Below are 24,170 nucleotides of genomic sequence, written 5' to 3' on the forward strand. Positions count from 1 at the left end.
CTTTTTCTTGCTCCTTACTGATGTCAGTAAAAGTTAATAATTGCATTACTTGTGGGAAGCAAATACCTCAAGGATTTTCATTTGTACTGTATTCCTTGCCTAAGCCCTCACCAGAACGTGCCTTGCTGTCGGTTTTGTGCTAAATTTAATCAACACACGATTAAATGTTGGTATATTTTTGCTTCTAAATATTTTGGCTCAAGATTTAATTATCCAGAAATATCATTGGTTAACAATCGGACTACCGGAATACCTAAAAAACACAAAGAAAGAGACAGGCCATCGAGGTCCAAAACTGGCGACGATGCTTCTCCTAAGCCAGTCGCCGGTACTCGGTGAGGCACTTTCGCAGCCCCTGATATCTGCTACTTCTAATTTGCAGGCCTCTACTGAGACCCATTCAGAGTCTGGTATGCCACGCGATGCTTCAATTATGGAACCCGCGGATGTTTCTAACTGGTCCGGAGCCACTGTGCAGGCACCGGCTTCTGAGGGTGTTTTCAGGCCTACAGATTTGTATATTAGACCGATGCCATCTTCAAAACTAAGGCCAAAATCTAAATTTAGGTCTAAAAAACAGATGCCTGGGCCACATGTGCAGGCCCCTATACCTAAAAAAAAAAACCAAATGATCAAAATGGCTGAAGGTTTAATTACTCTAATCACGGGTAGCCAAACCCCCTCCTTCTAAGAGGCCTAGGCAAGACAATACTATGAATCTTCTGAACAGGATTCTATTTCTTCTGACTCTTCTGATGAACAGGATTTGTCTATTCCTACTTATGAGGACTCTGAGGCAGAAGATTCCATTTCTTCTGCTTCTCCCCCTGAGGGTTTTTTTCTTTGGGGGAAACTTTACATACCTTAAGGGAACATTTCCACTGGGAAAGTCAGGATTTCTCTGAATCTAAAAAGAGACTTGGGTATTTTCTTCTTCATCCTCAGCATAGGCCTTTGGCCATACCTTCTGTTGTAGACATTGTTGATGTTTTTTTAGACTCTAGTATGACTCCTGATTCTCTGCCTCCGGCTCCTTGTAAGCCAGAAAGATGATACAGGGTTCCTGACTCCCACAAATTTATTTTCAAAAATCCTATTGCTGACCCTGAAACCATTTCTCAGGGTCCCAAGGGCATTAAGGCCTCTACTGCCAAAAATCGTTCCCCTTCTGATAGAGATTCCAGGGCGCTGGATAGATGGGGTAAGAAGGTTTACATGTCTGCAACCTTGGCAATCAGGGCTTTAAACTGTCAATTTCATATACTTAAATGTCAACAGCATATCATGGGACTACTTAAACAGAAAATGATGTTAATCTCTGACTGTGTGGAAAATAAAGATTTGCAGGATTTATTACATTCAGCTGAACAAGTTGGAAAACATAATTTGCAATGTGGTTTTGATTCCTTGGAAGCCTCTTGCAGGGCTGCTGTAACTGGATCTGTGCTAAGAAGGCATGCTTGGCTCAGAGCAAACTGCCTGACCATGTTAAAGCAAAATTGTTGGATGCTCCTTTACAACAGGACCATCTTTTTGGTAATAAGGCTGAAGATGTGTTAAAGATTGAAGATGAAGCTAAATCTATGCAAACTGTGAAAGATTTCTTACAAGTGCAACCTCCAAGATTTATTAGGCACTGGCCTACTAAAAACTGGTTCTTTCCAGTCACCTCGAGAGCCGCTCAAGTCAAATCAAGACATTCCAAAGGCTCCAGGTTTCAGTCACAAGGATCTTTTAGAACAAAACAATGGGCTGCCTCAACCTCCAAATCTGGAAGCAGCAAGTCACCTCCCTATGGTAAACAGTCTCAATGGCTTCCCTCTACAATCAACAAGCACTTACCTTTTAGCCACCCCTTTGGGGGGAAAACTGCCACTTCATGCATGAAACTGGCAACTTATTACCCAGGACAAATGGGTTTTAAATATAGTATCCCAAGGATACAGATTTTATTTCCACACGTTGCCAATCCCAAACGGATGGCCAGATCTGCCCCCAAATCAGTGGGCAGAGGCCCAGAAACAAGTTCTGTCCCTCATGAACATGGGGGCTGTTCGACCAGGACCAGAAGAGGAAAAGGGACGAGGTTTCTATTCAAGACTTTTTTCCTGGTACCCAGAAAAGACAAATCATGGCGTCCATTTCTGGACTTATCCACTCTAAACACATTTCTGGGCATTCCAAATTTCAAGATGCTGACTCTTAAACAGTTACTACCTATGCTAGGCAAAGATGCCTGGTTGGTAACTCCAGACTTAAAAGAGGCTTGCCTGCATATCCCAATCAGGGAATCTTGCAGAAGATACCTCTGCTTCAAAGCAGGCTACGTGCATTACCAGTTCTCTGCACTGCCCTTTGGCTTATCTACTGCGCCCAGGGTCTTCACAAAGTGCCTAGCACCAGTAATTGCATTTTGCAGGCAAAGAAATATTCAAATGTATCCATACCTGGACAATTGTCTAATTCGGGCAGAAAACAAAGGACACACTCTTCTAAAGCATCTGACGTTAGCAAAAAGGGTTCTAACTTGTCTAAGGTACACCATAAACAAAAAGAAATCACAATTGGTACCCTGTCAAAAAATTACATTCCTGGGTACAAGCTTGAATACAACTGCCCAGATGGCTTACCTCACGCCTGAAAAGCAAATTCAATTGGTGACTTACTTCAAACAGGTGGCCACAAAAACCCTGCTATCTGCAAGACAAATTCTGCAAGCCTTTGGGTTCATGGCTTCCTGCATTCTTCTAATTCCATATGCAAGACAGCATATGAGGAAACTTCAGTGGTACTTAAGTTTATGGAGTCGACATTGTCACAGCATGGAAAACAATGATTCCTATTATACTTTGCCTGCAACTAGAGTTCTTATGGTGGGCAGAGGTCTGCCACCAAAACAAGAGACTGCCATTCATTCAACCCCCTGCCACCCGAACCCCGACTACAGACTCATCAGACTATGCTTGGGGGGGCAGACTCATCAAACTATGCTTGGGGGGGCTCATCTGGCAGGGAAGTGCATACAGGGCAAATGGAACCCAAATCAAATACACCTACATATCAATCCTAAAGAGATGCTAGCTGTACAGAATGCACAGACAGCCTTCAAGGGCTACCTTCATCCAGGACAACTACTGGTAGATGGACAACACCACAGTTATGTGGTACATAAACAAGCCGGGGTGTACACATTCCTACCCCCTTTGCAGACTACCCATGGCATTGTGGAACACTGCATTGACCTGTCAAATACAACTACAAGCTCAATTCCTGCCAGGAAAGCTAAATACTCTGGCAGACGAACTAAGCATAAATTTTATGGAACCACACGAATGGAAACTGGAACCACAACTTTTCAACATGTTGACACGTAAATGGGGGATCCCAGGCATAGATCTTTTTGCCTCACCCCAGAACTATCAGTTGGGCAAATTCTGCACAAGAATTCATCACAAAAAAGCTTGGAAAGTGGATGCTCTTTCATTCAGCTGGAAGAACATATCAGTCTATGCTTTCCCCCCTCTGCCTCTGCTCTCCAAAGTTCTCCTAAAAGTCAAACTGGACAAACCAAAAATTATTCCGATTGCTCCAAACTGGCCTTGCCAACACTGGTGCCCACTCCTGCGCAATGTGTCACACCTTCCTCAGTGGCACCTGCCTCAGACACCTTACCTACTGTCTCAGCAGAACATCCAAATTCTGCACACTCACCTTTAAACTTTGAATCTTGCACCATGGCTAATCAACTAATTTCACCCTTGGCACCCCTCAGCAAACCTGTGATGGATGTCATTTTGGAGGCTAGAAGGCCTAGTACTAGAAAATCTTATGCTGACAAATGGAAAATATTTTGTGCCTGGAACCAATCACAAGATATACGCACAGCAATGCCCAATATTCCTCAGATTCTGCAATACTTAACTGAGATGCTTCACAAGGGCCTATCCTTTTCTTCCATAAAAATCCATGTCTGTGCCATTTCAACTTATTACAACACAGAACCTCCCCTCTTCCATCATTCTCTGCTAAAGCAGTATCTCAGAGGGGCCAAAACTTTAAGACCTCCCAGGAGAGCACCAACTCCTGCATGGGACCTCAGTTTTGTTTTTGAAAAACTCACTCTCCCTCATTTTGAGCCAGCTGCTACTGCAGACCTAAAATTTCTCTACTGGAAAACTGGTTTCCTTTTAGCAGTCACTTCAGCTAGAACGATTTCAGAATTGCAGGCTCTTATGGCAGTGGAGCCTTTCATTATTTTTCATCTGGACAAGGGTGACTGTCGGGACCAATCCATCTTTCGTGCCATCTCCCAATTTTCTTTCCCAATCCACAGAACAAGAGTAAGCGGAGTCTGCATTCATTGGATGTACACAGACAACTTAGATTCTACTTAAATAGGACAACATCTCTCAAGAAAATCTGAACAACTGTTGGTGGCATTTGATGCAGGGGCAGAAGGAAAGGCTATTTCAAAACGGACTTGTTTCCAAATGGATAAGCCATTGTATTTGTTTCTGCTTATATGCACCATGGTAAACCTATCTCCAAGGGGATCAGATCTCATTCCACCAGGGCTGCATCTACTTCTGCACCCTTTCTCTGAGGGGTTCCTACCAGAGACATTCTAGAAGCTGCTACCTGGAGCTCAGTTCATACGTTCACCAAACGTTACAATTTACCTCTCTTCTCTAAATCCAGAGCTGGCTTTGCCACTGCTGTCCTGCAGGGCTTTATAGCTGCTCCTAATGCTGTATAAATCCATCCTCCCCAACCATAGCTTTGGGATTTTACCCAAATGTAATGACTGCAGTAGTGAAACACGAAGAACATAGTACAGTTGTGTACACTTGCCTAAATGTAGATGTTCGAGTGTATTCACTGTTGCATTCCTGGTTACCCACCCTCCAGCCCCAGTTTTTCTCTTACTATACCTCTCCTTTCTTTTACTATGCTTAAAAGCCTTTTTGGTGTATTTGTTTTTGATTGGAGGTATATATTGCTCCCCATCTGGGGCAAAAAAAACTGATGCAATGGCATCTGTTGCATGTTTTATACCCCTGACGACCTGACGTCATGGAAGAAGGGACAGCAACCGATGCAGGACCCAAGACTTTGTTAATCAGGCCGACTGAGGGCAACCTGCCAGCAGATTACCCATATGTAATGACTGCAACAGTGAATACACTCTAACATCTTCATTTATGGTAAGTGTACACAACTCTACTTTTTTTTATATCCATTGCTGGTAGTCTTTCTTCCTTTTTTTCCTAACACTTTTTTAAAAAAGAAATAAAAATAAGCTTTCCTTCCCATATCCCTTTAAGTGCTTTTATAGTAGCACTGTTAGTTTTACCTCCAGTTATGGATGACAAACCAGGATTCAAGAAATATGCTCCTTGTTGGGCATAAAATCCCACACTTGGGTGCCCACAAGGATTGCATGTATTGCTGCGGAGCAGTCATCATCCGCTCCCTTTTTCACATTTTTTCTGCATGGGGTCAGGGTATCGTGTTAACTGTTGCTAACTTTCTCGATTCAGTGCCACACTCCTGCCTTCTTCAATACACGTGCCTGATTGTCGCAGATCTTCTTTCACAGAATCATCCACCTCTTTGCTGGACGTCCTTGCTTCCTCTTACTTTCTTCCTGTCTGTCCCAAATCTTCCTCACCAGATTATCTTCTTTTCTATGCATGTGCCCAAACCACCGTAATCTGTTCTCTTTGATCTTTTCTGCAATTGGAGCTACTTTGGCTTCTGCTCTTGTGTCCTCATTTTTTCGTCTGTCCCACAGTGTGCATCCTACCGCCTTTCTTAGGCACTTCATTTCCATCACCTCTAGCTTCAACTGTTCTTCCTTTATTGCCCAGGTGTCTGTGCCATACAGCAGTACTGGTCGCACCACTGTCTTGTACACCGTCATTTTCAGCTTCATTGGCATTCTTCTGTTTTAGACTACACCTGATACTCTATGCCAGTTGGCTGCAGCCCCTCTGATTCTAGCTTTGACCTCTTCATTCAAGCTACCCTTCTCCTCAAACAGCCGTCCCAGATACTTGAAGCTGTTTACCTGTTCCAGTATCTTCCCTTCTATCTCTATTCTCAGCTTCTTCTGATTTCCTCAATTTGCTGCCATTACCACCATCTTACCTATGCTTAGTTTCATCCCATGTGCCTTAAGATTTGCATTCCATTCTCCTATTCTTTGCTGAAGTTTTAGCTCAGAGTCCGCCTGTACTGCTACATCGTCTGCATACAGCAGCTTTGTTGATCGGTCCCTCCTGCCTGTTTGCTAATGTAGTCCATCACCAGTATGAACAGCAGTGGGCTCAGAGCTGAACCCTGGTGTACACCCACTCCCATAGGGAGCCCCTCTGTGAGGCCGAACACTGTTCGTACTTGAGTCAGTGGGTCCTTGTACATAGCCTGCATTAATTCTACCAATATTGGGTAGCAATATGGATAGAGGGAAGAGCTTGCCAGTTGAATCCAAAGTCTAGTGTATGCAGCTGATTCGGATCTGAGGATTGGATCAAAACCTATTTGTTGAGGATGAATGAAAATGGACAGCATAGATGACTTTTAATTATAATAAATTCTTATGCATATGCCCTTAAAATAAATTTGAGAGGGTGAAAAACATGGCCTCTATATTAACACTTTTTTTTTTGTTTTTTTTTTAATAGCTGCAGCTACCAGTCCTTACATCTGTTCACATTCCGTACTTTGGCCACCCAGGATTTTTTCTAGGAACAAATTCCCAATTCCCATTTCCATCTGGATTATGGGCTGCTCCTACCACTACCTCCAGTAGTTCATCAACCCTTTCCTTATCACAAAGTTCTTCAGAATTCACAAGAAAAAACACTACTTTAAGTCAGTTTGTACCGTCTACAGTAACTGTGCTGTCTGCAGTCCCTGATAATGGCTGTAACTCAGAATGTAATGCAGCAGTAGCAGCAAAATCTGGAGAAGAAACACCTTTGCACAGTTCCTTCCAAAAAGCAGCTCTTAGTAAATTGCCATCAGAATCCTCACAGTGTCATGGGGTTTTGGAAGCTTCTGATGAGACTGCTTTTTCTCAAGGAGATGTTCATAAGGTAGACAAAGGTGCATTAGAACAAGTGACAGAAAAATCAGTTAACATCAATTCATATGGTGCAGCAGGAGTTGAAGTAAGGCCAACTTCTGGACAGTTCCACAGACCCTTTTTAGATGAACAGAATTGTCAGAAAGCTTCATTTGGAAGTTCAGCAGTGACAAAGGCACCAGAAGGAGGCAGCACGTTTCATCTTACATTACCGCTTTCAGAAGCTGGCAGTCCAGTGAATGAGCTTGAGAGTGACTGTGATGAATTGTTGCATGGTGTTGAGACCATTCAGATTCAGTCAAAAGATGAAATTACCAACGAGTCAGTGAAGGAAGACTGTAAATTACTAGTACCAAATTCAGAGTCTGACATACTGTTAGCCGATGTTCACATGAATGAAGACAATGAAGTCTGTCCTGCTATTCCATTACCCCAAGAAGTAAGAACGCACGCAGGTGTCAGTGTGAAAGAATGTGCAATAATTAGCTCCACTAATGCCCCACTCACAGGCGAATTTAAGCAGTGTGAGGTTTCTGAGGAATATGGAGAAAGTAACACTGCTGCTGCACAGACATGTAGGTTTGAGAACACTAGCACTTTTCATCCATTAGCCATCTGTATGGAAGAAAAATCATATGTTGATGAAAACACAGATTCATCACAATTAGAGAGTCCCGAAATGTGTGCCAGCAACGTGTTTGAACCAGAAAATGAGGATCAGCCTGAACTAAGTGAATCTGTGTACTCTGAGAATGTTGCTTTTTCAACAGTGGATAAAGGGAAAATTCCAGACAGTTTGTCTGTGAAAGGATCTGAAAGTCAGTTCAGTGTTGAAAGTGATTTGGAAGTTGCAGGTGATTCAGGCCTTAGTAGTCCTGAAATGAATCTCACCAAGGATGAACAAGGTTGTAATGATGAACCTCTGATCCTTAAAATGGTCAGAAGTGTACATGTAGCAGATGAAAGTTTTACTAATCAGTCGAGCAGCCTTGGGAAAGAGCACCTGGAGTCTGATACATCTCCACTGATGTGTAAAACTTCTGCCCATACATGCAATTCTGGTTCTTTTGTCAGTAGAATAGATGAAGTTGACAACACGTTTTTGATTATGTCTACTTCTATTGATGAAAAATGTTCTTCAGATGTAAAAACTCAGAGTAACCAACTTCAGAGGTGTGCACAGCATTCTAATGTCTGCATTCAGAGTGAACTTTCCCTGAAGATGAAGGATGAACCCAGCTTGGACTACAAGATGTCATTAAATGCAGTACCAAATGTAACTTGCCAGGCTGATTCTGGTCTTTCTATAGTTGATATAAGCCATTATAATGTGGAGAGTAATAAGGACTCTTGTGAATCTTGTATATCACAATGCAAAGAGCTTGACAGGGCACTGCCTGAGAATAAATGCCAGCCAGAAATGGAGTCTTGTACTGAAATTTGTGCGTCTAATAGTGAGCGTGATATTCAGTTGAGAATTCCTGAGTCTCTAAGTACAGAAGGTGGAGGAGAATTTACTGTTAAGGATAAGTTGGACTGTATAGGTGAAACATCACTGTACAATAGGCCTGATGAAGTTGAACAGTATTCTGTGCCTGTAGAGGACTTGGAGTCTGTCCAACATATGCAGAGTGCTTATGCAGAAAGTGAAAGCAAATCTTTGATATCTAGATGTTCTACGTCAATGTTGGATCACAAGAGTGAAGGCGGCCTTGTTGTTTCGAATGATAAATGTGATCTTACTGAAAAAAATAATACCTTAAATATACTTGAGGAGAATATCAGTAGTAACGTATGTGGTAGTATGCAGGAGTGTAAACTGGAAACAGGTGGCATTTCAACAGTAAAATTATGCCAGTGGAGGATTTCAGAAAATGATTCACCAGAAGAAACTTGTACTGGTTCTTCATCAGATGCATGCATTTCATTGGAAAATGCAGAGTTTGAACATATTAATTCTGGAGCAGTAAAGATGGATTTAGCAATGCAGCCTATAGATGATGGAGCGAACGATACAGTGGGATGCCTGGCAGGTGGGAGGACTGCAGTTCTTGGTTGCAGAATTGCAGACTCTACAGAGAGTAACACGTTGCTGAAAGACCATTTCAGTGATGAAAAAGATAAGAACTCCAGTGAAATTTTTGATAGTTTGAGTGAACATTACAACTGCTCACAAGAAAACAGTAGTACACTTGTTAAAGGCAGCTCCAACATTGATAGCCCACTTTGTGTGAGACAGGCTGACACAACTGAAACACTCCCTTTAAAATCCGCAGAAAAGGAGGTCCTAGTTACTGAGAAACTTTTTTCCTTAAAAACTAGTACAACTGAAGAAAAATTAAATGTGGATTCACAGTCTTGTGGAGTAGAAGATGAACATTTATCAAATTGTGCTGAGTTTGCCAAACATTGCCTTGACCCTTCCCAAGATGCAAATTTTCATCAGGAACTGTTTGGATCCGAGAATGAAGTAAGGCCCAATTCGCAGATTCCTCTTCAAAGAATAGGATTTTCAGTTGCACAGGAAGGAGAGTCTCCTATGTTGTCTGCCGGTTCTGTACTAAATGGCAAAACAGGAGACAACGTAGAGCCAAGCATTAATGAAAACAGCTCTGTCTGTAAAAGCCCTTGTACAAATGAAATTTCTGATAGCAGTGTTGAGGTTATGGTAAATTCAGATGGTAAGTTCAGACAAAATGAAGTTGTTGAAGAGGAATCTTCTTTGATAAGGACTGGTAGCTCTGAAGAAACCTCTTCTATCTTGAGCATTACCACAGGAGAAGGAAAGGGGAAAGATGAGCCTCCTAATGATGCCACATCAACTGTGTTACTGTCAGATTCCGATATGGCAGATCTTAAAAACAGCAATGGGGATGAGAACCTTGAGAACTCTCCAACATTTTCTGCTCTACTAAAATTGAATACTCCATTTTCAGAGTCTGAACATGTTTTGGACTTGCCATATTCCACAGATAAAATTCAGAGCGTACAGTGTCATTCTAAAGAATCTGAGTGCGTTATAGAGAACGAGGAAATGGTGCAGGAGGATTTTGGTGAGGAGCCTCACAGACTTCAGAACACAGAAGGGAAAAATATGAAACTTGGAGAAAAGCAAGAACAGGATAATGATTATTCCTTCACTGATGTACTCAAGGTGTCCAGGCTGGAAAATGTGCCCAGTAGTGGTGATGCAGAGATTGAGGGCAGCACAAGTGATGTCAGTATCAGTACTTTCAACCACTTAGAAACTAGTACAGTAAGTGAGTTGCTTAAAGTTGCAGTGGTTGAGACTGTGAACAGCAACTTTGAATACAATAGCTGCATTATGGACAGACAAATACATGGTGGAGTAGAAAAGGATTGTGAAGGACAACAGCAAGCTAGAGAAGACGACTTCATTTATTCAAATGAGAAACAAAAAGTTCATAGAGATTCTGAAGTGGATGAATTAGTAAATGGTGTAGGAGAACCTGTGTGTACTGCTGCTAATGTTGAGCATAGCTCTGCGGAAGTAACTGTAGAGGAGGAGGTTACTAGAAATTGTTCGTTTTACCCTCAAATTGTTGTAAATAAGAGAGATGTGAGCAGTAACAATGTGGATCAGATGGACACCCAAAGAGTAATATTAAGTAATTCAGTACATAATGGTGAATGCAACATGCTGAAAAGTGAAGTGAACTGTAAAGAAACACAAGATGTGAATGTCAAAACAGAGAAGATGATGATTTTCCATCCAGTTCTGTGAATAAAACTATCCAAAATGTAGCTGAGCAGGATAAAGGAGAGTGCCCACAGGTACCTGAATTTACAGATGTTCCTAATAGTGCTCCAGTTCAGATAAGTGAGTACAGTATGCAGGTGGCAACAGATGAAAATTTGGATCAGAGTGCTGATTATGTGGGCAGTGCTCAACATATAGTTAATTTTGAAAAGGTTAAAAAATGCACATTGTTTACCGAAGCTGAAAGAGCTGAATTTGCTCAAGATGGCAGATATGATAACACATTCATCAGTGAAGGAGGCTTGGTCAATAATGCAGTTCAAAAGTTAACTGAAAATGCTGGTAACTACATTAATAATGATGCATTGGGCTTGCTGAATCAGGAAACTGTTAATAGTATGGGTGATGTGAAGGGTAGCTTGCAGAATGTGAAAGAAAATAATGAATCAGGTGTGTGTAACTTAAAAAGACTGGAGCACTTTGATACAACTGCTACCATAGCAAAAGGTGACATTTCCCAGAGCTTAAATTCTAGGTGCGTCGCTGCAGTTTCTGAGGGTATATGCTTAGATATGCTAGAAAAAAAAGATAATGGAAATAAAACATTTGGCATCCCATGCATAGCAGAGGTTAAGCAAGATGTGTTGACTGAGATGTCTGAAGAGAGCGTACAGCCATTTGCTGAGAAAAATGATGTTCTAGAGGTGATAGAGAACAGTGTGCAGAATTTGAATGAAATAAAGTTTTTTCCCTGCACAAATGAAATTGAAATGAACCGTTCTGAAAATGTATTGAAAGAACAGAAAGAAAGGTGGTGCCAGCCCCAAGCTTTAGTAAAAAGAAATAATTTGAATGGTACAGATATTAAGTGCATTGCTTCTAATGTAGACATTGAAGTAGATGAAAAATGTGACAGCAAAAAAATCTGTGCAGTAAATGATCAGGTTGCTACACACATTGAAAGTGCTGCAGATTGCAGCATCCAGAGTGCATCAAATGAAAATATGCACAGTACACAAGTGGACAATACAGTTCAAGTTGTTACACCTGAGAACACAGACACCATTGAACAGGCTAATGTTCGAGATACAGTTGATGTTGAAGTTAAACAGTCCCACATGCAAACGTATGTGGATGAAGGAGAAAGTCTAAACATTAAAGTAGTCTGTGAGAGCAGTACTGATGGTGTAGGAAGTGAAATAAAAAAAAGTGCTGAAGAGCGTACTGTGTGTAATGTTGAAACTGCACAGACAGGTGTACTGCTGACTGAAAATGCAGAAAAGCCCAGTGTTGAAGTTAAGTGTGGTAAAGCAGATGATAGCATTCTCACCCAAACAGAAGCAGTTACAGCAAGGATAGACTGTAGCACCCAGAAGTCAGTGAAAGAAAGCAATGGACTCACTGTTACAGCTGTACTGGACATCTCACAGAACCTTAGTCACACTGTGCAAAACAGTGCATTGGAAGAAAACTGTGCTGAGCCGGAGATGTGGAACAGTGCATTGGAAGAAAACTGTGCTGAGCCAGAGATGTGGAACAGTGCATTGGAAGAAAACTGTGCTGAGCCAGAGAGACAGAGCAGTTTTGGCTTTCCATGTGAAAATAAGCACCCTGAAATTGTTGGGGAGGTCAGTGCCCACAGTTTGGTAAAAACTGACAATACGTATGTAGCAGCAGTCTCTGAATGTGCAGTTCTTAATGACACTGAAAAAGATCAGAAGGATAAAACAAACATCAGACCGCATCTGAAGGAGAAAGAATGTGTACATGCAGATGAAGAAAGCAAGAAAAGTGTACATAAAGAGAGCATGCATAATTGTACTGTACAAACTGGTTTATGCACTTCCACTTCTAAGTATGAAAGCTTAAATGCAGTTAATGAAATCCAGCACTTCGACTCTCTTGTTGTATTCGTTGAAAAAAAGGATGGTCTAATGTCTGAGTGCAGCCTACAGAAGGCTGTAAATGAAAACCATCATGAAAGTGGAGCGCACTTTGAGCTTACTGTTGTAAAAAGCAAGGTAAAGGCAGCTGCTTCTGAAGGTGTTGAAGTGCAGAACATTCAAGAAATGGTAAAGGCAGATTCTGTCTCCGCTGTAAAAATAGCGGAGCATGGAATGCAGACTGGAAGAGCCACTGATACTTCTGAAGGAGAGGACTACACTGGCAAAGCTTCAGTAACAGGAAAATATATGGTCAGTGAAACAATGGAGTTGTGGAATGTGCCTGACAGCACTGAAAATTGTGCTGATGCAGGTCACGTTTATGATGAGAATGATGCAACAGCAAGGGAACCAGTAGATGGTGGCAATAACCAGTATATGACCAGTAAACTGGAGAGTGAAGATAAACTGTTTACTGTTCAAGATCTAGCAGCTGGTGTGCATAATGTGGGTGTCATGAATAGTATGCAGAGTGTATGCACCGAAAAACACAATGGGGAAGTAAAAGAATCCGGTGAAAATGAAGTCTGTGGAAGGAGCGGTGGGACTTCAACCGAACAAATAAGTGAATGTCAAGCAGTGCCAATGAAACAGAAGCTGAGTAATCGCAGAGATGTTTCTCCAGATGCTTGTAACATTATTCAGGATAGCCTTGATCTCGGGATTTCACATTCTTCAGAAACATTGACTACTGGAAACATTAAATATGATATGGAGGAAGCAGAACAAATGATGGTTCATCAGGCTACTACTGATAAAGAAGCAGAGTCTTCAGAACAGCTTGAGTTTTATTTTTCAGAGGAATTCAGTATGGAACTGTCAGACTCTGACATACCTTCCTGCCAAAGCACACAAAACCTATCTAAAACACCTGAGAAAAAAATGAAAGCAGGAAAACAAACTGATGGGTTGGAGTTTGGTAATAGTGTTGAATCTCTCTTCTCACTTACAGCAGGTTAACGAACCATGCCTTCAGAATGGAGTTAATATTTTGAGTACAGCTAATACAGTGATTGAAAAAGCAATTGATTCTTTTGATTCTTTAAAAGTTGATACCGCGAAAAGTGTTGAAATTGATGAAGCAGGAGAATTGGGCTGTTCTGAAGGAAAACTGCCCTCAACACTACGGAAACAAGAAGAGAATGTTGAAGAGCCTTCACCACATCTTTCAAAAGATGGAGAGTCCCCACAGAATGAAAATAAAAAAAGTAGTGATGCAGGTAATGATTTTTCTTGCTTTACACAGGATAGTCCTGGTGATATAATTTATGAAGACGGTTCAGTTAATGTACATAATGTGAAACAGATGAACAAAGGCAGTCTGAGCGAAGAATTAAAATTTGACGCACAGGAGCAAATAAGCTCAGCCTTCCATTGCAGTCCTCTTTCAGAGGAATCTGTAACTAACGCCGAACAGTTTGTATGCATGCCTGATGAAGATGTCAGGGAGTCGCTGACTAAAGGCATAAATGCTTTTGACTTTAAGTGCAATTTTGAAAAGCTTAGGAGTACTTCAGATTATCACAGGTTATCTGAAATAGGGAATGAAATGACTGGTAATAAGTGTCCGATTGTTTCTTCAGAAAATGTAAAGCCTGGTTTACGTGGAGTGACTCTTTCAAGTGAGCACATCTGTACTTCTGTTATCATTAATGACACAGAACAAAACTCCAAGGATGCACATCAAAAAGAAGTAACTAGGGAAGGCCAGAGTTTAAAGAATTCACTGCCTCTTGTTTCATCTCCCTCTAACTTGGGCCATAAAGATATGCCAGAAACAAGTAATTGCATGAGTTCATGTCTAGGTTCAAAATCTCTTAACAGTTCCAATGACATAGAAGAGGAGAAAAATTACTCTGAAAAAACTGAAGAGTGGAATAAGGTTTCTGAAATCTGTGCTATAAATCTAGTTACAGAACATTGTGAAAATGCCAAGAACATGAAGTGTGAGGAGACTGTAAATAATGAGGCTAAATTTGAGCCGGGCAGCTGTTGTACAAGTGATGACTTTATTTCTGAGGAGCACACCAGTTCTGATGCTGAAATGACTCCTAAGGATTTAAGTAGAACTTGTGATAGTGAAACACTAGCACAGGAACTACCAAGTTCAGGTGTAGCCAGTGAACTTACAGAAAGTGGTTCTTGTTTTGAAAAGTTGAAACGGCGATATTTGGATGGCAATATAGTGACCGACTCTTCAGGATCATTTGACACAGAGTATTGTCCTCCCAAAAAAGTGCTATTATTGGAACATCCAGAAAGGTCAGATGTTACCACTCGGTCCGAAGAAGTAAACACCGCTAGTCCCGGTAATGTTAATAAACCTGGCTCTTCAACGAGTGAGTTAATTGGCAGTCTGGTGAGACAGTTCTTTAAAAATTTTGCAGCAGATGAGAGAAAAATATTAGGGAATGTTTCAGTACAGGATAATACAGAGGGTGAAATTGCAAGATTAGTACAAGATTTCTTCAGAAAAGCAAAAACTGCAAACAAAACTGACCTTGAAAACGGAACTTCAGCTGTATTAGGGGAAGATGAATCAGTCACTGAGGAAATGCTAGTTGACCATGCGTCTTCAGAGACTAAAAGCCAAGATGATTCCAGCAGTTTTTCACCCCCAACAAAAGGTATTTGTAAGGAGCAGTGCAGTGAAACTGAAGGGATACAGTTTGTAAATAGTGGATCAGAGATTTCAATGGTTAATTCTCCTAAACATGCTGCACTTGCGTGTAGTTTTGAAGAACCATCTTGTGAAGTCAGAGTGCTTAACCAGGACTGTGAGTCTATGAATATTGAGCTTCCTGATAGAAATGTGGAAAGTAACTCAGAAATTCTGGATATTTCTGTTTCTAATACCCCCTTACCATTTGATGGAGATGAGCAATCTACAGATAAAGTGACAAGTGAAGTGTTGTCCATAGGCAAAAGATCTTCAACATGTATTACAGAGCCTTCTGACAAAACAGATACCATCTCAAATGGTTCCTCCTCACCTCAGACAGATGTGATAGAGCCAAGTCAGTGCTTTGGTGGTGTGGACTGCACCTCAAGTGCTTCTGCCACATCTTTTTGGAGCAGTCAGGGAACTCATGATGAAATTTTTTTTTCTCAGAAAAGCTCATCACAGATATCACATACTTCAGAAGATTTTGACTCTGGTTCATCTCATTCAAATAAGGATGTTGATGCTTATGAAATAGAGATCATTAACTTGGGCACTGGCTTTACTAGTTCATATGCTTCTTCCTTTCCTAAAAAAAATATAGCAGAGTCATATACTGTAGATCAGGAAGCGTCCTCTGCTGCAAGCTGTTTATGCAGTCCGAGAAGCCCTGATATAAAGGATCATTCACAGAAAACATCTCAGGCTTTGTGTACCACTTTGGCTGAGGCTTATGAAAGGGGAGAGAAAAAGGAGTCTGGCTATTGCTTGAATAGTGAATCGGATATTTCCTTGTTAGCTGAAGTAAATGAGTGTGACTCAAGTAAATGTGCAGACTGTGTAGACCATGAAAGATGTATTTCTGCCACGCCTGTTGGGGGCAGTCAAGGAAGCATGGAAAATGTGGCTTGTTCAGAACATTCCATACAGCATACTTGCATCAGTAATCTTGGTACGTCTGTTTCATATGTAGAAGATTATCATGAAATGGGAGAGCAAATTAACTCTCTGGACACTTGCTCTGGTACTGATTCAGCTGTTTCCTCCTTGCCTGAAAAAAATAGAGTCAAGTGAATATTCATGTGGAGAACATCATGCAGGGCATGATTCTGCTACATCCCTTTTAAGCAGTCAGGGAAGCCAAGATAGTAATAGTTCACAGAAAATATCACAGACTTCTAGTACAGGTACCTCAGAATGTCACAATTCTGGCTTATCTAATTCAGATGTGGAGGGTGAGGTTCATAAAGTGGAGGTGCAAGATGAGCTGGACACGAGTCCTTGTATTAATTCAGCTGCTTCCTCTTCTAAAGTGAGTACAGTAGAGATGAGTGAATGTTCAGATGATGTAAATCACTCAGTTTGTGACTCTGCCTTATACCTTGGGAGTAGTCAAGGAAGCTCTGACTTAGCAGATTGTTCACAAACTACATCATTGCAAAGTACGTGCATCCCAAATTGTGATTCTTTGTCTCATTCAGTTGTAAATGGTGAGGTTCATGAAATTATGGATACTTGCTCTTCAGCAGATGACAATTGTGCAAGTGGCTGCTCATTGCTGCTGTCAGATAACACAGATGAAAGAAGCATTTCTGGCAGCCAAATAGCTGCCACTTCACCCCGAGTCATTGTGGCTTCTGATCGTAGCTGTGATACTGAAGAAATGGGGCAAACCTGCTCAACTTCATCTTCGCAGCAGCTTCCTGAAAACATTAAAGATAATGTGCACAGCTCCATGGAAAATGCAGAAGCACAAGTAGCTGGGTCATGTGATACACCAAGAGGATCAGTACTCCAGGAAAAACCTTTTGAGGAAAATGACTGTCATGTAAAATTAAGTAGCTCATGTCAAACTGTTTGGAAGTGCTCATCTTCTGGTGAGGCACTACCTTCTGAAGGATGGAGTGAGCATGGAAGGGAGTCTAAGACTGCATATACTGCTACTGCAGGTAGGACACTGGAAGTTTTGATTGCTGCTCGTAATTCTTGATGTAGTTAGAGATTGAAGTAAAAGGAGAATGAGACCTTAGTGTTTGAATAGTAGAGTGTAACATTTTCAGTACAAAACAAGAACAAATGTAATCTGCTGCTGTCTTATGCAAGTTAGAATATCTTAACAAAATATTGCATGAGTTAAAAAATGTGAAATGACCATACAGATACAGAAAAAATAAACTACATGCCTATATATGATTTAAAATTAAAATCTGTTCTACAGTAAGTGAATAACCATATAAAATAAAAGTGGAAGTTGGATATGTAGAGATGTCGCACTACTGATGTATTTGATCTAACCACTGTGCTAAAGTAGCCACAAATATGAACATACAAGGCGGCGCAGTGGTGCAGCGGTTAATGTCACCTCACAGCAAGAGGTTCTCCGGTTCGATTCTCGGCTGGGGTGCCTTCTGTGTGGAGTTTGCATGTTCTCCCTGTGTTCGCGTGGGTTTCCTCCGGGTACTCCGGATTCCTCCCACATTCCAAAGACATGCATCTGGAGCACTTCTCCCCGGGCCTCCGTTGAAAACAGGCTCTGTGGAACCTAGTCGGACTTTCCCGGTCAACAAATGTTAAATAAATAAAAAATGTATTTGGTACTTAGCAGCAGCCCACTTCCATGTAATAACTTAAAGGGAAGCCTTACATTTCTGCATAAAGATTAAAAAAAATGTGTGTATTTGTGGCCTGGTCACACAGTTAAAAGGGACAGCAGCCCATACCATTTTTGGTTTATATTGTATGGGTCATCATTCTATTTTTTTTTTTTTTTTGCCTTCAAGTGACTTTGAAGAACACTGTTTTGAGTCATTTTGTAACAGACTGCATTTCATATATTTGTGAAACACTTTGATTTAGGTATTTTCTGAGATCTGCAATGTTCCTGAAAAAATGACTAACAAATGGGCCTGCTGAAGATGAATTGGCTTGCATGTTTCTGATTGTTTAAACTTTGTTTTACTGGATCCATGATGGTTGTGACCACTGTGGAGACAGCCAATGGGAGCTTTTTGTGATAATCGACCTGGACTTTAAGGTGTGCAAGACCACATTGCTGGACAGTGGTCTCCAGGTGCTCACAGTACATGTTAAATCTTGGCAGAATTTTGCTGTGCTATCAGTTGTTTCTCCTCATCAGACTTTCTTGCCATCCTTCTGCAATGTGTGGAAACCCTTGAGACTGACCTGCTCTCGGGTGTTTTAACTTCCTAACATCCTTTCTCACTGATATGCTGTTTTTCTTGAAGATTGATGCCCATTAGCTGACTGCCTCTCTCCTGGCATCTGACTCCTTTGATTATCGCATGCTTAGTGTGGAGTATGTGACCATGATGCATAGCATTAACCTTCAAGTAGCTTAGTCTTTGACAGGGATAGCTCCTCTGGCAAAAAAATAACAGTGACCTTACCTTTTCTTTTCTTTTCTTGACTTTGTGTATTTTAATTTAGATGAAGAGGATGCGGCCTATGGCTCCCTGATTTCTTAGGTTGTGACGCAGATAACGAGAAGACAGTCTTATTGGCTCCCTAAAACGTGTGTCTTTGGTAAAGCACATAACCAGGTGGAGAATTTTAAGTGGTGCTTTAAAGGCAGTCTAGTATGAGCTATCTTGGAACTCTTAAGGACTGATAAACAGAAACCCACAACAGTGCCTTTTGTTTTCCAGACACTTGAAGATGTATTTGAACATCTTTACGTTGGTCCCCTCAATAGTACCTTTACTGTTATTATTCTAATGATACAGCTAACCTTTTTTTGTAGCCAGTAAAAATAACACACTAGAATTTTCCTGAGAAAGGAAATAGCTTTGTCAACTCTGACTAAAAAAATAGTGCATTCAAGATATCTGTTTTATTAGAAAGCAACTCATTATCAGGATTTTGTTTGTCCTCCCATATAAGTTATGTTATTATTGTGATAGTTCAGTACAGATAGTACATGTGGGAGAGTAAGCAGAACTCAGTACATCGAGTTACACAACCTAATTGTAATATAGGCAGTGAATATTTAAGCAATGCTCTTTTAAATTTGGGTAGTATCAACAAGTGGGCAGTTTCTGAACGATGGTTAATGCTACAAAGTATTGTGGCACTTAATGAAACGTATAATAAGGAAATGATGTTTTACAGTCAGTTTGCCTAGTCTTTATCCTCCAGCTTTTTGGGCATCCTTTTTAAGGTGCATCAGGAAACTATGTACTTGACATTCCTATAATTGCATTCGAGAGCCTCTGGTTATGACACAGTGCAGGTAGATTCCTCTGGTTAAAATCTCCCCCAATCTTAAGTAATAATAAAGCAAGTCTTTAAATGTTGTGTGTCTCAAATGTTTTATATTTTTGAAAAAACACAGAGCTGGTCTTTTAAACTGGAGGAAGAAGCTGAGGAAGCAGATAAAATAAAAATCTTTGGACAAACTCAAACTTTTTCTTAAACAAAAACAAAAAAAAAAACAGGTGAGCATAAATGCAGTCATGCATTTTATAGCAAGGAACAGTGCATTGGTAAGCAAACATGTTTTCTGGGTAAATTTCAGTAAGCATAAGACACTTTTTGACAGGGGTGGCTTGGTTAGGTGATTTGCCCAGTGTTGGACTGTTGCCAAACAGAAACTGATGGAGTCAGACCCTGGGATATAGGATGATGCTCATACAAGACAAGTGGGTAAGTGATGTAGTGTGTATGTGTGTGTGTGTGTGTGTGTGTGTGTATGTTTGTGTGTAGTTCTACAGGAGCTTTTATTTTTTAACATGCAATTATTTTCCATGCAATTAACTTGGGGTGCACAGTATTACATACTTTTAATTTCCACTAGGCTTGTCAGTGGTGCAACAGGTAGCACACTCACCTTTGGTATAGAAGGCTGTGTTCCCACACCAAGTAGATCAATTACTGACAGATTTGTGCAGCATAAGAGGGGTGCTGCACTCCTAAGTGTGCCATCCTTCAGTTGAGATGTTAAACCCGACTGCTCTTTCCACAACCTTGATCTAATTTTTCACATTATAGCAGCCAAAATTAATTTCCCATTAAATAAAATTTCATTAACCCATATCACACAAAATATCTCATATTGTCCTCTTCATTTCATTAACCTGTGGGTATTGGTTCTAGTCCTCTGAACCGACCAGCAACTTTTCTTAGCTCGAGCTTTGTGATTTGAGCTTCTCCTCCCTATCCATAATGCTGTGCCCGCAGAATACCTCAGATCTTGTTTGCAACACTTCGTCAGCATAGAGTTCTGTTGGTTTTGAGCTCCTCCTAGTTTCTAGTGGTCATGAGTGCTAATGGTCCTTTTTTCCTCCTTACCTAGTACCGTTTAATTCTTTACTGGTAACTAGATGTTCTTCGTATTTCACTGTTGCAGTCATCACCTGTGGGTTATCCCTGTTGTAGTAGCCCTCGGCCTGCCCAAAACCAGAGTCAGTGTTTTTCTGCATCGACTGCAGTTGCCTATAGTCTGATGTCAGGTAGTCAGTGCTATAAAGCAAGGCAGCCAATGACATTACATCAGTCTTTATTGCCGTAGAGTTCGTAGCAAAAGCAGTTCACACAAGTGCCGGGTCGGTCGCTACCAGAGTTTGAATTTCAGCTGAAGCAGTCTAAAGCTAAGTACCCTGTTGGAGACCCTTTTTTCTTGCACTAACCGATGTCCGAAAAAGTTAACAATTGTCTTGCCTGTGGAAAGCAGATCCCACACAGAGAGACTTCCATTCTTACTGCGTCACTTGTTTAGGCCCAGACCACGAAGTCCCCGTTACTGGTTCTATGCCCTCTTTAATGCGAGAACCATTCGCCGTAGAGCTCTTTTTGTAGACAACTATTCTTGTGTTCTGTTTTCGCATTCCGATAAGGCGTCCATCAGCCAACAATCCGTGCACATTCTGAAAAAACGTAGCAATAAGGATAGAGATAAGACCACACAAGGCTAAGCCTTCCAATGACGCTACTGCTAAGCAGGTTGTCAGTTCTTCGGAATTCAGTGAGGTGCTTTCGCAGCCCCTGATGCCTGATTCAGTATGCACGCAGGCCTCTACTGAGACCCTTTTGGAGTCTGGTATGCCGCAGAAATCTTCTTAGTCTTCCGAGCCTTTGGCTGTCTCTGCTTCGGTTGGGTCCAGAGTCACAACTCGGGCACCGGCTTCCGAGTAGGCCTTTCGAACTACTGAATCTTGGCAAAAAGACGTATTCTCATCTGACTACCATCTCTCTTTCAGACCGATGGATTCTCTGTGGCCTAAAAGCCAGGCTGCTCCTAGGAAATCTGCTTCTATTCACCATCTTGCTCCTGCTCTACCACCCCAAGCACAAATGCTTAAAATGGCAGATGATCTCCTCTCCCTTATCCGGGGCAGTCAGGCTACAACTTCTAAAGGGAAAAGGCACCCTTCTCCAGAAATTATGATGGAACAGGATTCTGAGGAATCAAACTATTCAGATTTTGAAGATGAACAGCAAGCTCGGACTATTTGAGGATTCAGATGCAGAGGAATCCATTCCTTCTGCTTCCCCTACAGAGGGGCCTTTCCTTTGGTGAAACCCTTCACACCTTCAGGGAACATTTCCAGTAGGAATCTCAGGACTTCCCCCAGTCTAAGAAAAGACTTGGCGAGTTCTGGATCTGCCCCTGCACAGACCCCTCGTTATCCCCCCTATTTTAGAAGTGGTGGATGATGTTTTCCATGAATCTAGCTTAGCCCCTGACACCCTCCCACCTGCTTCCAGTAAACCTGACAGGTGTTAGAGTACCGGATTCTCACAAGTACCTGTACAGTAATCCTGCTGCAGACCCAGAGGTCATTGCACGGGGACCTAAAGGAGCTAAGACTATTTCTGCCAAGAATCTTATTCCTTCTGACAAGAACTCCAGAGCTCTGGACCGATGGGGTAAAACAGTATACACCTCTGCAACCTTGGCTATCTGAGCACTCCATTGTCAGTTCCATATGTTAAAATTTCAGCAGCACACTTCAGAACTATTAAAACAAAAGCTTTCTACCTTTCCTGACTGTGCCAATTCAGAAGAGTTAGAAGATTTACTGCACTTTGCTTGTCAAGTGGCCAGACACTCATTACACTGTGGATGTGACACCCTAGAAGCCTCTAGCAGGGCAGCAGTGACAGGAGCTGTCCTTAGGAGACACGCATGGCTGAAAGAACAACCTCTCTCTGATCATGTCAAGTCTAAACTTATTGATGCACCCCTAGATAAGGAGCGGTTGTTTGGAGTAAAAGCAGAAGTGCTTAAAAAGATGGAAGACAAAGCAAAATCTATGCAAGAGTAAAGGATTTTTGTCCGGTTCAACCTCTTAGATTTGACAGGAACTTTCCCTCTAAGCACCGGTCCTTCCCTGCACCTAGCAGACAGGGCCAAGGTAAACCACACAGGGACAGACCATCCAGGCCCCTATCTCAGGGCCAGCAGAGAAGCAAACAGTGGATGACTTCAGCCCCTAAGGCAGGGAGTTCTAAGCAACCCTTCTCTGGCAAAAACTAACAATGGCCACTCCCCCTTACCCATCTGCCCTCCCTTCACTTATCAGAAACTGAGAAGAAGGCTCTCCCTCTTCAAAGAAAATTGGCTTTCTGTAACAGAGGACCAATGGGTGTTGATATTTTTTCAGGATACAAATTCTCTTTCAGTGACCTCCCAATTCCAAGAGGGTACCCAGATTTACTTCCAAATCCAGTGGGCAGAAGCATTGATACAGGTCCAAATCGTCATATCCCAGGGGTTCAGTAGAACCTGTCCCCTCAGATCAAACAGGCAAAGGCTTTTATTCCAGATTATTCCTAGTTCCCAGAAAAGAGGGCACTTGCCCCCCCTCTTCCTGGATCTATCCATTCTGAACACCTCCCTGGTGGTCCCCAGATTCAAAATGCTAACTTTGCAGCAGTTGCTGTACAAAATAATGCCTGTCTGGTGACCGTAGACCTAAAAAATGCATACCTCCACATCCCCATAAGGGAGTCCTGCGCTTCAAAGCAGGATCACAACACTTTCAGTTCTCTGCACTGCCCTTTGGTTTATCTATTGCACCTAGAGTATTCACCAAATGCTTAGCCCTGGCCATAGCATTCTGAAGGCAGAGAAATGTACAGATTTACCCTTACCTGGACGACTGCCTCATTCAGGCAGAGTGCAAAGAAAAGCTGCTCCAGGATCTTCTCTTTGTCAACTCCCTCCTAACCTTCCTAGGGTTCACCATCAACAAGAAGAAATCAAAGCAAACTCCCACCAGGAAGATAATTTTCTTGGGAGCTCTGCTAGATGCAGCATCTCAAATGGCCTTCCTATGCCCAGAAAAGCAGAGCTTTCTGCCTGTCTACTTTACCCAGCTGGCTTCCAGAAGTCACCCCACAGCAAGGAAGTTCCTGCAAGCCCTGGGATACATGGCATCTTGCATCCTTCTAATTCCTCTGGCCAGGCTTCACATGAGAAAACTTCAGTGATGTTCTTCATCTCACATTGCTGCAGTCCTTACATATGGGTAGTCCGCTGTCCTCGGTCGGCCCGAATACCAAAGTATTAGGCTGACGTCGGTCAAGGCGCTTAAAACTGACATCAGGACGTCAGGGTACAAAAGCGCATGACCGACTTCATATCCTCAGTCTTTTTTGCCGCATGGTCCGATGCAGAAGCAGCGTTGCAAGTGCCGTTCGGCGTTCTGAAATTTTTCGAGTTCGGAGTTTCAGACCGAATCCAAGTTGGCTAAGTACCCGTTGGGAATATTTTGTTTTCTTGCCTCAGTGTAT

The 24,170-nt window shown here is 41.8% G+C and overlaps 2 protein-coding genes across 3 annotated transcripts in view; both read left to right on the forward strand.

Moving 5' to 3' along the window:
• Positions 1 to 10,951, forward strand: part of LOC122797951 — a 209,002-nt gene extending 198,051 nt beyond the window's left edge. Inside the window, exon 5 of the mRNA XM_044066472.1 lies at positions 6,687 to 10,951. Coding sequence (XP_043922407.1) covers positions 6,687 to 10,835 — 4,149 coding nt within the window. The 3' untranslated portion in view covers positions 10,836 to 10,951. The remainder of the gene's footprint in view (positions 1 to 6,686) is intronic.
• A 5,312-nt stretch (positions 10,952 to 16,263) lies between these two features.
• LOC122798813 overlaps positions 16,264 to 24,170 on the forward strand; it is a 2,048,867-nt gene continuing 2,040,960 nt past the window's right edge. For both annotated transcript variants that reach the window (XM_044067935.1, XM_044067936.1), the window contains exon 1: positions 16,264 to 17,365. In XM_044067935.1, coding sequence (XP_043923870.1) covers positions 16,399 to 17,365 — 967 coding nt within the window. In that variant the 5' untranslated portion in view covers positions 16,264 to 16,398. The remainder of the gene's footprint in view (positions 17,366 to 24,170) is intronic.

Source organism: Protopterus annectens, chromosome 3.part1 (assembly GCF_019279795.1).
Source record: "Protopterus annectens isolate FY-2018-M chromosome 3.part1, PAN1.0, whole genome shotgun sequence".
NCBI lineage: Eukaryota > Metazoa > Chordata > Ceratodontiformes > Protopteridae > Protopterus > Protopterus annectens.